Below are 13391 nucleotides of genomic sequence, written 5' to 3'. Positions count from 1 at the left end.
TTGGATAAATAGTTTAATTACATACAGTATCAAATGTACAGTAATTCCTACGTGGACAACAGCACTAGTTATAACTACCGTAATAACCATGTTTTTGTCACACCAGTGAGAAAAGAAGTTCGCCTGCTTTCAGACTTTCCAAAGAGAGAGAAATATTGAAATGATCAGGCAGAATTTATTACGAATACAGTCCCCAAAAATCGTAAATTAAAGCAGAAAGACTTGTAATAAGAATGTCATTGCAATGCCTCCACTTGAGTTTACATTTGGACAAAGCTAAGAATCTGCACTTCTAGGCCCCCTTTCAGATTCAATATAAACAACTCCAATGGGAGCCGGGGATCCTCCATGTCTTCAGTCCAAATCCTTTAAAGTCCCCGAAAGTGGTAGCAAAGGCAGACTATACATATTTTAAACGTTACAGTCTATCCTTAAGTTGTGGGTAAAGTACATTCCCTTATACTCAATTTTGTTCTCCAGAGTGGTTATCCCTGTTAACACTACAAGGTACCACTTTACATTAAGGTACCATTCATAAAAGAGAACCTTAAAGTAGTGTAACCCACTACAAAAGTGTTCTGTTTTTGCATAAATGTTATTTATTTTTGCACCATAGGGATAATGGAGGTATGGCTGTTTGAGGCAAATGAGGTGGACGAAGGAAGAAGTGGTGTGGAAAAATGACAAGCAGAAAAAAAAGGCAACTCAAACTGACGGTGGGTGAGAAAAATAAGAGTTTATAAAGCAGTGGATCGGTGTCATCGATTTACAGCTCCATACAAAAGACGTACAACAAAAAAAAACGCCAACAGACACGCAGTGCTCTCACATGCCAGGGTCGTGTTCATTAGGGATAGCAACGGGAAACGTTTGCAACAGAACATGAAAATGTGCATTTCTTATTGGACATGTCCAGGGAGTCCGTTTTCTTTTGGTGCCTAAATGAACACGACCCAGGGAAGAGTGAATGAAAAGGGGATGGGGAGAAAAAATAAACTAGAACAAAACCAACCAAAGACAGAAACCAAAAAAATAAAGTAATTACATATTAAGGTGCTTAAACGATTGTTCTGCGGGCAGTGTTCTTCCTATATGAATACAATACTCATTTACACACGAAAAAGGCAAAAACAAAATGTCATAAATCATATTCATGGAACACAAAAAGTATGCCTAACCAATGTTATTCAAATACATTGTTATAAAAGCTATTGCAGTGACACTGTCTCTAATCGTTTCATTCATCCCGGACAGTAAGAAAGGTCGCCGTCAGAATGACCTATAGAGAGAGAAAACGACTCCAGGAACTTAACTGTATAATTCAATCAAATTCATTTACACCGCTTATCTGATTATATTAGAGTGAAGTAAAACATCCCATTTGGACAAAAAAGGCAACGAATGTGGCAACGTTCCTAATACGGTATTCAACAGCAATCGTAAAAAGAAAAAGCTCGTCGTCGAACAAAATAAACACCGTTTCAAAAAAGGGAGGGTTGTTTTATTGTTGAGACCTGAACGTTTGTTGTATATTGACAAATGTAAAATGTCAGACTTGACTGGGAACAAAAATTGGCCTATCGTCTCGTTATCTTAAACATGACAAGGGGATTTGCTGCGGTTGAAATTAGCCAAAAGTACACGTCAACTTTAGGCCACTTCCAACTAAAAGAAAGTAGACAAAGTAAGCTGAGAAACTGATGCTGCTCCATCCATTCCATGAGTTATATCTATGGACGGAGACGTCTAAACGACCTTTTCATCAATATTCAATACTTTTCCCCCATTAGAAACATCTATACATACAGAAAAAAAGTGGGAAAAACTAGTTGCTTTTGCATATGTATCAAACTCCCAAAGCCCTATCGACAATCCAATCTAGCTTTCACTTGTAAAATCCGTAGTGTAACGCAGACATTTTTACATGAGAGAGAAAGGATAAAACGCCAAGTCAACCAATCAATAAAATCCCAGATCTATAAATATTACTTCCATCAACAGTACAACATGTACTGTACTTGTTCAAGCAGAAGGGTTCAAAAGGAAATATCAACGATTGCCACTTCCACATTTGAAGTAACTCATCCATATAGGAGTTTGCAAACACTAAAATGAAAAACTGGAATTGACTGTAGACCCATAGCGGGCAGATATCCAGAACCTTCCGTTGCGAATAAAAGGCTCTGGATATACATATATGCATTCAATATCAATGCATTTGCCTCCAAACATGTCAGACCCTATCCCGTGGTATCCAGCAACACTTTTGGGTATCATGGATTACACAGCATCATCATTTTCACTGGGAAAATAGGTGAGTGTTCCTGTGTTGGGGTATGAAAATGTAACATCTGATGAAGATTTTTGTACTAATAACGCTGTGGTTGTTTCGTGTTGCTTATTGAAAGTCGGTGTGGATAAGAGCATTTGCCAAATGACTAAACATTGAAATGTGTTGCAATGTCCTATGACAATACTGCTCTGAAAATACCATGCCCTCCTATTACAGATAATACGCTTAGGGGGGTCTCTGTACTCATTTAACACTGAGGAAAAAGGGAAAAGAAACATGGCTGACATGATGATGTCAAGGCAATCCTGAGTGGCAGTTTACTTGGCATCTTTAACTCTCTCTTTACCACATTTGACCTCTCTGAAAGTTACACAATCAACTTATCAATGCAAGTTATTACATTACTGGGTCAAAATAGATCTAATGAATCAAATAACAGCAGATGTCAACACTAAAAAGGTGGCCATCTTGTTTGGCTACCCTTCCTTCAGTATCTGAGGTGACAGGAATACAAAAGTATGGATCTTCTTCAACCTCTACTCACTCCATCATTTAGAAAATAACCGTTTAGTTAGTGGAATAGTCTCCTGTAGAGTTGGCTAGTTAGAGCTAAAACAAAATACTTGCTGTGACGTCACACACGCTTGGGAAAGGCTTCTTGGATGACCCGACAGTGGGGGCGTGTTGTTCCGGGGTGAGGCTTCCCCTAGGTACAGATCTAGGGTCAGCTCCACCTCCCCCAATCCTAACCATAACCATTGGTGGGGAAAGTGCAAAACTGACCCAAATCAGTGTCTAGGAGCAACTTCATTTTACTCCGGGTTGGTTGTGTCCAATATGGGTTGTGCTAGAGATGGAAGGGCCCAAGTAAGGAGGGTGCGGGGGTGGACCGGATTCATCATTATAGTTTCTTGACGTAGTTTCCTGGGAAGGTTCCAAACTGCTTGCTCCGTCGAGAAGTCCCTTTGCAAAAAACACAAAAAACAGAGATGACATTCTCCACTGGACACCCAACGGTGACACAACGAAACGTCGTTGTAGGTCGTAAATGTAAAAGAGACCGTGTTTAATGAAGGCTAATAATAATAAACAATCGAATGTGTCCGTTTACACAGCTCACTAGAAGTGATTCAGTGGTTCTTATACGCAGAGAGAACTAGCCAGATAATTGCTGTATTAAATACCGTATTCAAATATTGCAAAAAAACACAACTGATTCCCTGCACCTTTAAAATAGATTCAAAGTTTAGTTTTTCAGCAGCTGTGCCTGTCTAGATGGCAGCATTCCTACCACACTGCAATGTACTCAATATCCAGATCAGGAAACTAATGATCTCGTCCAGCTAAACATCCCATTGCAACATGGCTGAATGTTGAGGAAGGAAGGAAATACAAGGACCTAGAAGAGGGGGTGGAAATGTATTCTCAGTGCCACCAGTCTTTAGTGGATAATACTGCCGTTTGGTATCCAGCTGAGTTGTCAAAATGGATTAAGTGGACATTTCAGAGTGGGAGAGGAAGTCCCTGTTCTGAAACAACTCCTAGCCCCTAGGCACTTCCCCTAGCTCCTAAGTACTTCTCCTAGCTCCCAAGCACTTCTCCTAGCTCCTAGGCATTTGTAAATCTGAGAGGGCTGAATAGATTTAAGTAATGTGGCAGAAATTCCAGCTTGCCTATCAGAGGGCAAGGTGGGACTATAACCACATTTCTTATCCTTATCAAAGTCTTTTAGATGTACGCCCTAAGTGCCTACAGGCTAGGGGTTGTTTCAGGATGGGGCTGAAGTGTGTTGTACTCAGGGCACAGGCAGTAGAACTAAAGGTAGTAGATCGCACAAGGAACTCGAGCACCACCAACTGGTGAGAGTGGGGTACAAGTTGAACATTAATGCCATTACAGTATCCACTGCTGCAAATCTACTAACTGCAGGGCTCTCCAACCCTGTTCCTACCATCTTGTAGGTTTCACTCCAACCCAAATCAAGCACACCAGATTCTAATAATCAGCTGGTTGATGAGATGAATCAGGTTAGTTACAATTGGGGTTGGAGCAAAAACCTACAGGAGGATAGCTCTCCAGGAACAGGGTTGGAGAACCCTCTACTACAGCCTACCAGAGCGCTGCACCCGTCAAAACTATTTCCGATCTTCTGTCATGACTGGATAGAGAACAGCTTAGCTTTTCAACAACAGCTTAGCTTTTCAACAATCAAGTACGGTGATTCTGTGAGGAAAGGTTGACGCCTTTATTCTCCTCTCTTACCGACAAACCAGCCGTCGTCACACTTCTCCATGACGTCCACGACGTCCCCCTCCTTCAGCTCCAGCTCATCCTCGTTACGGGGCAGATAGTTGTACAGGGCCTGGAACCTGGAACCAGGGATGTGTGAGAAACATGGCCCACGCCGCTATGGCTTTGTGATGAGATAATTATTGATGGTGGATGTTGATGTAGGCAGGTAGCCTAGCGGCTAAGAGCATTGGGCCAGTAACCGAAAGGTTGCTGGTTCGAATCCCAGAGCGGACTAGGTGAAAGATCTGCCGCGTTGCCCTTGAGCAAGGCACTTAGCCCTAATTGCTCTGAATAACAGTGAAAATAACAGGAACATGTATGTTGATGATAATGCTGATTGTAAAAGTATTTAGGAGGTTATGCTGACAGATAATGTCAGACTCCAAATGAAATGCATGTAAATGTAGGACATCTGTGATGATATTGCTGAAGATATTGCTGATTACTAGAACAACCGATGGGGCCACAACCATGGAAATATAACCCACACAATGATGACGATGATTGAGATTCTACTGTTACTTACGGGTCTCCTCCACCATGGAGCAAATCCTGCACAAACCTCTGAGGGAGAGACACAGAGAGAGAGAGATAAGTAGTTTGACAAATAGTTGATATGGTGATATAAATCCACTGCTTTGAGAGTCACACTTATCCAAATTCAATAAACCCCCAAATCCACTAACAAAAACACACCAAATCTCAAAGCTCAATCCCCTACAAAGAAGAAAATGCACTACAATGTAGTCAAACAATATCATGCACTGAAATCCTGGGGTAACTAACAGGGTATTATTAGAGAACAAAGATTACGTTCCCCACAATGCACAGCTGCTAGTGTCACGCCCCTACCCTTTGACCTCTAACAGGTGACATACAGGACCTTTCGGGTCCTGACGGGGCTACGGGAGGGTTTACCATCGACCGCGAGGAGGTCGTGCTTAAAAGGAGGCTGAGAACCAGAAATGCGACACAACAACAAGACAGACGGCCGTCAGCCTCCATTTTCAGAAAGAACAAGAGCAGCCATTTTGACCACAGAGAATCACTGGTATTGTCCCAAAGGACACCCTATTCCCTATATAATGCACAAATATTTTTACAAAGTTAAAGGTTAGTGCATTATATAGGGAGTACATTGTAATTTGATACAAAAACACTTCAGTTGCAAACTCCTGAGCACTCGTATGCAAGGGCTGTCTTCCCATGTATACAAAGGCATACAGTTGAAGTCGTAAGTTTACATACACCTTAGCCAAATACATTTAAACTCAGTTATTCACAATTCCTGACATTTAATCATAGTAAAAAAGCCCTGTCTTAGATCAGTTAGGATCACCACTTTATTTTAAGAATGTGAAATGGCAGAATAATAGTTGAGAGAATTACTTATTTCAGCTTTTATTTCTTTCATCACATTCCCAGTGGGTCAGAAGTTTACATACACTCAATTAGTATTTGGTAGCATTGCCTTTACAATTGTTTAACCTGGGTCAAACATTTCAGGTAGCCTTCCACAAGCTTCCCACAATAAGTTGGGTAAATTTTGGCCCATTACTCCTGACAGGGCTGGTGTAACGGAGTCAGGTTTGTAGGCCTCCTTGCTCGCACACGCTTTTTCAGTTCTGCCCACAACTTTTCTATGGGATTGAGGTCAGGGCTTTGTGATGGCCACTCCAATACCTTGACTTTGACTTACCTTGACTCCAAACATAGCAATGGTCATTATGGTCAAACAGTTATATTTTTGTTTCATCAGACCAGAGGACATTTCTCCATTGTCCCATTGTGCAGTTGCAAACTGTAGTCTGGCTTTTTTATGGCGGTTTTGGAGCAGTGGCTTCTTCCTTGCTGAGAGGCCTTTCTGGTTATGTCGATATAGGATTTGTTTTACTGAGGATATAGATAATTTTGTACCTGTTTCCTCCAGCATCTTCACAAGGTCCTTTGCTGTTGTTCTGGGATTGATTTGCACTTTTCCCACCAAAGTGCGTTCATATCTAGGAGACTGAATGTGTCTCCTTCCTGAGCGGTGTGACGGCTGCGTGGTCCCATGGTGTTTATCCTTGCGTACAATTGTTTGTACAGATGAACATGGTACCTTCATGGGTAACGCTGCTTCGAGGGTGCTGTTGTCGATGTGTTCCTGGTTCGAGCCCAGGTAGGAGCGAGGAGAGGTACGGAAGCTATACTGTTACACTGGCAATACTAAAGTGCCTATAAGAACATCCAAAGGTATAAGAAATACAAATGGTATAGAGAGAAATAGTCCTATAATTCCTATAATAACTACAACCTAAAACTTCTTACCTGGGAATATTGAAGACTCATGTTAAAAGGAGCCACCAGCTTTCATATGTTCTCATGTTCTGAGCAAGGAACTGAAACGTTAGCTTTTTTACATGGCAAATATTGCACTTTTACTTTCTTCTCCAACACTTTGTTTTTGCATTATTTAAACCAAATTGAACATGTTTCATTATTTACTTGAGGCTAAATTGATTTTATTGATGTATTATATTAAGTTAAAATAAGTGTTCATTCAGTATTGTTGTAATTGTCATTATTACAAATAAAAATACAAAAATACATGTAAAAATTAAATAAATTGGCTCCGGCTTTTTTTGTCCTCCAATAATCAGTATCGGTATTGGCGTTGAAAAATCATAATCGGTCGACCTCTAATTATAAGTGAAATAATCTGTCTGTAAACAATTGTTGGAAAAATTACTTAGGACATCTACTTTGTGCATGACACAACAGACTTTCCAAAACCATAGTTTGTTAACAAGAAATTTATGGAGTGGTTGAAAAACGAGTTTTAATGACTCCAACCTAAGTGTATGTAAACGGCCGACATCAACTGTACATAGTTTATACTGTATAGGTGATTTATACACCTCTTATAGGCTACACACAATACATCTAAAAGAAGCTAGCCTGGGTAAACACACTGGTGCTCTCTCATTAATACTGGCATACACTGAGCATATGGGCATCTGCAACCAGGCGTCCAACATGCTGCTAATTCACGCATTGTCATCACACAGCCGCACAACACACTTCACTGGTCCAACAGGTGATTAATACAGATTAATTAGGGCACAACACACACAGTCCGTCAGGGTTAATTTTAGTTAGCTTTTCTTATAATTTTGTATAACGCAATAAGAGCACCTGCAGTGTCTTTTACCTTGATCTTAGGAGACCTAGGTTCTGGAAAGGGTACAAGTGGAGGGGAGAGAGGGAGAGGAGGAAAAGAGGGTGGAGGGGAGGATGGGAGCGAGTGTTGTGTGTCAGGGATGGGGGAGGTTGGAGGAGAGGGTTGGAGAGGAGGAGGGGAGACCAGGGCTTGACGTGAGGCCAAAAGGGAGGAAGAGGGAGGGGTGGGGGGAGGAGGAGTAGAGGATGGGCGGGAGGCAGGGAGGGGTGAGGTCGTGAGAGGCGGAGAGATGAGAAGGGGAGAAGAGGGTGAAGGAGAAGAGAGGTAGGAGGTAGAGATGAGGGAAGTGGGGGGAGGAGAGCAGGGTGGCACAATCTGTTGCGAGGAGGAGAGGGGAATTGGGGGAGGGGTAGGAAGATGGGACAGTGGAGAGGAAGAAGGCATAGCCAGGGCTTCAGCTGGTTGTGAGGCAGAGTAAAAAGCGGGGGATGGTGAGGAGGGAGGAGAGACAGGGGGAGGGAGGAGGGTGATGGGTTCCAACTGTGCCGGGTTGCACAAAGTGCTGTGACAGCGGGTCGGATAGACATCAGCCTGGGAAGGGAAGGAAAATGTGACACCAATCACACCCAGCGTCAAACCTCGAGCTGAATCAACATTCCAAAATGTAGGTTCAGTATCGAAGCATTACTCTGCATAATCAAGTAAAACGATCCAGAAAAGGCATGATGTGAAACTACGGGGGTTAGGGTCAATTCCATTTCAATCCATATATCCAAATTTACCAAAGCCCTGGTTAATCCTGTATTTTTCATTATAATAAGTACATCTTACTTTATTATCAAACTGTGTAAAACTGTTTGGAATTGGCTCGGGTTAGGTGTTAGCAAGCATGTGTGTATGCTTCAACTGAGTCTGAAACCTGGTCCACACATCATGCGCTACCTCTGTTTTCAGCCCCTCTCTGTGGACAGTTACAGTACCACAGTCTACATCAATGTTCCTTTCTTCTTCCTTCTCCTCTTCTTCCCCTCCTATAGCTTCCTCCTCTTCCTCAATGTACAACGTCATCGGCCTCTGAGACCCTGCCGTCCGCCTATTCACCCTTTTTGATTGGCTGTCCTGCGTGATGGACAGGGGCTGCATAGTCACAGGCTTATGAAACTCTGACTCTAGCCTAACCCTGCTCTGTGATTTGTTGGTCAGTGCCACGGCCGGCTTGAGAATCTCCCCTCCATCTTCGTCACACATGGGCTGATCCAGGATCATAGACAACAACTGATCATAGGGATCTTCCACTTGCTGCTGAAGAGGGGGGGGTTCCGTTTCTAGTTCTAAGGATACTGGCGGAACACTTGGCCTGTACCACAGCAACAAATCTGCGGGCGTGTCCCCCGGCTCGGGTTCAGTGCAGAAGAACCCCCCTCTGCCTGCTAGGGACAGTGGTTTGTTCTGTTCACTGTCTCTTAGGCCCCTCTCTTCGAGGTATCCCAGGAAGGAGTCGGGCACGGGGGAGGCGGAGGGAGAGGAGGAGTCAGGAGGAGGGGGTGGAGAGAAAGGAGGGGCTGAGGGGGGGGAGTCTAAGTCAAACAGCCACTGCTTGACAGCCGGGCGGGAGGAGGCGAGACAACTGGATGCATTTCGTGGCGGAGGGGTGAGCCCTCGTTTGGGTGGCGCGGGAGGGGTGGCCCTCCGTTCTTGATCTTCCAGGAAAGGGAGGAGGCTTGGGGGGAAGGGGGGCGGCGTGGGTGGTATGGGGGTATCGGAGGAGGGGGGGCTGAGGGTGAGGGAGAGCCACTCGCTGGTGACGGCCTGCAGACAGAGGGTCTTCACGGGAGGAGGAGGGGTGTGGGGGGAGGGGGGCGTGGAGCGAGGATGGTGGTGGTGATGGAGGGAAGGGGGGGTGGGAGTTCTGTTGAATGGCTCCGGAGGGAGAGAGAAAGAGAGAGAGAGAGGAGGGGGGGGATAAAAAAGCGGAGACTTACACACCAGGAGTGGAGAGGTGTGAGGGACTGAGGGAAAGAGGAGATGCACACAAACCCATCCACACTCATTCTCCCCTGCCATCCAAACCCAACAGTACCCTCTCTCCATCTCATTTCATTCTCTCGCACGAACACACACACACTTACTTCACCAGGCTCAAATGTTCTAAATGCATCTGGGTCGAGTTGTGTGAAGCCTCTCCGTTAAAGGGATAGTACAGAGATTTGACATATTTTGTTTCCTTACTGTGAAAGCAGTCTATGGACAAGGAGAGACTGTCTTCCACGCTCAAAACCTCTACTAGGCATTGAAATGCTATCACTCTGCGTGGACAGGACTTCCTCTTTAAGCCATAGCATGTCGACAGCCACTTGAGACAGCATGGTACACATGTAGGTTTCTTAAAGGGGAGGTAGTAGGATCCCTAACGCATTTACAGCGCTTAGGAAAAGCTTTACACAACATCCAGAAAGAGGAAACCATGCAAGTGACGAGACTTGCTTGAGTTTTAGGCTGGATATCTTTAAAGCACTGTGACAACTGCTGATGTAAAAAGGGCTTTATATATATTTTTTTTGGGGGGGGTTGATTGATTAAGGGTGGGTTGCACCAACATGGTTTAAATTCACCTAGGGTTAGAGCTAATCTAGGTTTTGTAAATCTAGGTTTATAATTAATCAGAGAATGTGTTGCACCACTTCATTTTAAATCTGGATCAGTAAATCTATCATTAAAAGGTTTTAAACTATGATTAGTGACGTGTTACACCAATATACAAGGTATTTCGTGAATTGAAAACGAAGTAGCTAGCCACAAATGAGGCCACAAAGTTGCTGTTCCCGGATAAAATAAACAATGTAACGTTAGAACTACTGTAGCTCCATCACTGAAAGGTTCTCACGGCTTGGCTGATTTGAAATAAAATCCTTTATTTGCCAGTACTAGACAGAAAACTAATTTGTTAGCTACTGCAGCTAGCCAGTTTATGAACCAAGCTAGCTAGCGTACAATATCATGTATATTATTGTCATTACTTAACGTTATTTAGCCTTTTATTATTTGTCCGCTAGTCACCTGATCCTGGCACGTCAAAGAAGTTCACATTTCTCCTCTTATGAAAGAAAAACCTCTTGTCGGAGCTGAAGGAGGAATTTAGCAACGTAGTGGAGGATAAAAAGACAGACAACACCACTGTCAAAAAGAAGGAAGACACCTGGGCCATTTTAATCTAGGTTTAAAGTGAAAACTACATTTAGATTAGAGGAAGGATTTCATTCACCTAGGATTCATTTAAAAACTAGGTTTAAAATGTGGTGTAACAAGATGAATAGATAAAGCTTGATTTAACCCAGATAATCCATGTTGGTGCAACTCACCCTAAGACTTAACGGTAGTTTCAGTGAAATGACATCATTATACACAGCGGGGAAACTTGCTGCTCACTGACATAAAAAACAACAGACTGTCACTATTGGCTTACTCCAGTTTGGACTAAGTCTTGTGTGGACTAATACAATATTCTTCTTCTTCTGTCCCTACCTTGGTGGGCGTGGAGCCCTGTGTCCTGTTGCTGGGGTAGCCGTGTGGGTCTGGGTGGTGGGAGGGGGCGGGGCTCTTGGAGGGCGAGCGTTTGACGATGTCTATGTAGGCCACAGGGAAGATGCCCTGCTTGGTGGTGTCTGGGATGTTCCCCTCGTACCAGTTCTGGTCCACCTGTCTCAGCAAGACTACCCTCTCACCCTGCAGATTATACACACACACAGGCAGACACACACGGAAATGAAGACACGTCAGTGAACAGACATGCGCATTGACTAATGCACAATCACACCAACACACACGCACAAATTCGTGTACACACACACACACCTTACCTTGCGGAGGGACAGCTCCACGTTTGTGTCAGCGTTGAAATTGTAACGGGCCACCCCCTCCCCGATCTCTCTGACGTGTGCTGGTGGAGGAGGCCTAATCGGCTGCTGCTTATCTGGCAACGGCATCTTCTGTGTGTGTGTGTGTGGAGAGAGTGGGGAGATATAGGTCCAAGAAGTAATCAATTAAACTGCACACAAAGCTGGGTGGTGACAACACACACACACCTAGACATTCACACAACATAATCATCATCATCTGAAACACACACACACACGGCAGGTAGCCTAGCTGTTTAGAGTGTTGGGCCAGTAACCGAAAGGTCACTGGTTCAAATCCCCTGGGACGGCAAGGCCGTTAACCCCCAACAACTCCTCTCTCTCTCCTCTGATTCAGAGGGGTTGGATTAAGTGCGGAAGACATTTCGGTTGAAAGCATTCAGTTGTGCAACTGACTAGGTATCCCCCTTTCCCTTCACCTCATACACACTCAATGTGCTCTACCTCTATGTAGGAGATGGGGAAGATGCCCAGTCGTCCGCGGTGCTCCCCCTCGTACCAGTTGCTGTCGATCTGTCTGATGATGTTCACCGCGTCGCCCTTCTTGAACGTCAGCTCTCTGAAACAACGGTCACAAGATGCTTCTTATAACCCCCAAACACCAGTCTCTATGGGCCCGTTTCCCAGATGGAGCAGTCCTGAACTACAAAAGGCACGCTCAATGGAGAATCTCTACTGAAATTGCTTTTCAGTCCAGGACTGGGCTTGGTCCGTGTTTGGAAAACCGGCTACCAATGACATGTATTGACTATATGTGGCCCGTGCAGGGATCAAACCCAAAACCCTGGTGTTGGCAGCACTGTGTTCAAAGGGTACAAACATTAAGTCACTGGAATCATCCATGTGACATTGTTAACCAGCCAGGCACTAGTCTGAAGCCCAGAATCTAGGCGTGTTAAGCCGGAACATTGTGGGAGGCAACCTCAATGTCTAGAGAGACTAGCCAAGCACCATTTTAGTATGAAGAGCAATGGGGGGCAACAATCGTCCATGCACGCCTTTCAAGGTAGGGAAATGATTAAGCAGGCGGATGTGAAGGTAAGCAAGTCACTGCTTTTTAAACCTAAAATGCATTACCCACTGCACCATACCAGTGTCTATAGTATGGGAACAAAGCCATTTTCTACGTTCCCTAGTAAAAAAAACAACATAAGGAGGAAGAGTCCTAGAAAACTGATTCTGATAAAATATATCATAATCACAGTTTTCACCTGTAGACACTGGAATGGGCTGGAGATAATGAATGAGGCTATTGCCCATAACTGAGGTTAACCTTGGGCCCCTCAAAGAAAAGCGGGCTGTCTGTTTCAAGCGTTGTGCATGCCCAGCCTACTTGCTTGCAAACCAGTGCAGCACATACCGAGGTCCCTGTATCTCCCCTCCACACACGCATTTCATTGCATTCAGTCACTTTACTCACTTAGCGGTCTGTGCCTTAAAGTCATATATAGCTCTGGCAGGCTGTTTCTGATGGAGGAGAGAGAAGAGAATGAGTTGGGTCATCTGCTTATGGGAGACCTATGAAGATGAGTGAGAGAGTGATGTATAAAGAGAGAGCGATAGATAAAGAGATATAAAGAGAGAGAAAGCGAGAGGAGATAGAGAGAGAGATATAAAGAGAGAGAGCGAGATAAAGAGAGCGAGAGAGAGAGAGCGAGAGAGATAAAGAGAGAGAGAGCGAGAGAGATAAAGAGAGAGAGAGCGAGAGAGATAAAGAGAGAGAGAGAGA

The 13391-nt window shown here is 44.1% G+C and overlaps 1 protein-coding gene across 50 annotated transcripts in view; it reads right to left on the bottom strand.

Annotated features, from left to right (window-relative positions):
* Positions 1-716: 716 nt before the first annotated feature.
* The window catches only part of sorbs2a (sorbin and SH3 domain containing 2a), a 133602-nt gene continuing 120927 nt past the window's right edge, over positions 717-13391 (bottom strand). For 25 of the 50 annotated variants that reach the window (XM_090187325.1, XM_090187326.1, XM_036933535.2 and 22 more), the window contains 9 exons: positions 13083-13180; positions 12107-12221; positions 11606-11734; positions 11271-11471; positions 8691-9668; positions 7779-8339; positions 5112-5149; positions 4556-4662; positions 717-3256 (listed from right to left, as the gene is read on the bottom strand). In XM_090187325.1, coding sequence (XP_090043451.1) covers positions 3195-3256; positions 4556-4662; positions 5112-5149; positions 7779-8339; positions 8691-9668; positions 11271-11471; positions 11606-11734; positions 12107-12221; positions 13083-13180 — 2289 coding nt within the window. In that variant the 3' untranslated portion in view covers positions 717-3194. The remainder of the gene's footprint in view (positions 3257-4555; positions 4663-5111; positions 5150-7778; positions 8340-8690; positions 9669-11270; positions 11472-11605; positions 11735-12106; positions 12222-13082; positions 13181-13391) is intronic. The other 25 variants (XM_090187354.1, XM_090187359.1, XM_090187360.1 and 22 more) reach the window with 3 other exon arrangements.

Source organism: Oncorhynchus mykiss, chromosome 10 (assembly GCF_057628025.1).
Source record: "Oncorhynchus mykiss isolate SJ-2025 chromosome 10, ASM5762802v1, whole genome shotgun sequence".
Taxonomy (NCBI): domain Eukaryota; kingdom Metazoa; phylum Chordata; class Actinopteri; order Salmoniformes; family Salmonidae; genus Oncorhynchus; species Oncorhynchus mykiss.
The sequence above is the reverse complement of the archived record's forward strand: the minus strand, read 5'-3'. Positions and strand labels throughout refer to the sequence as shown.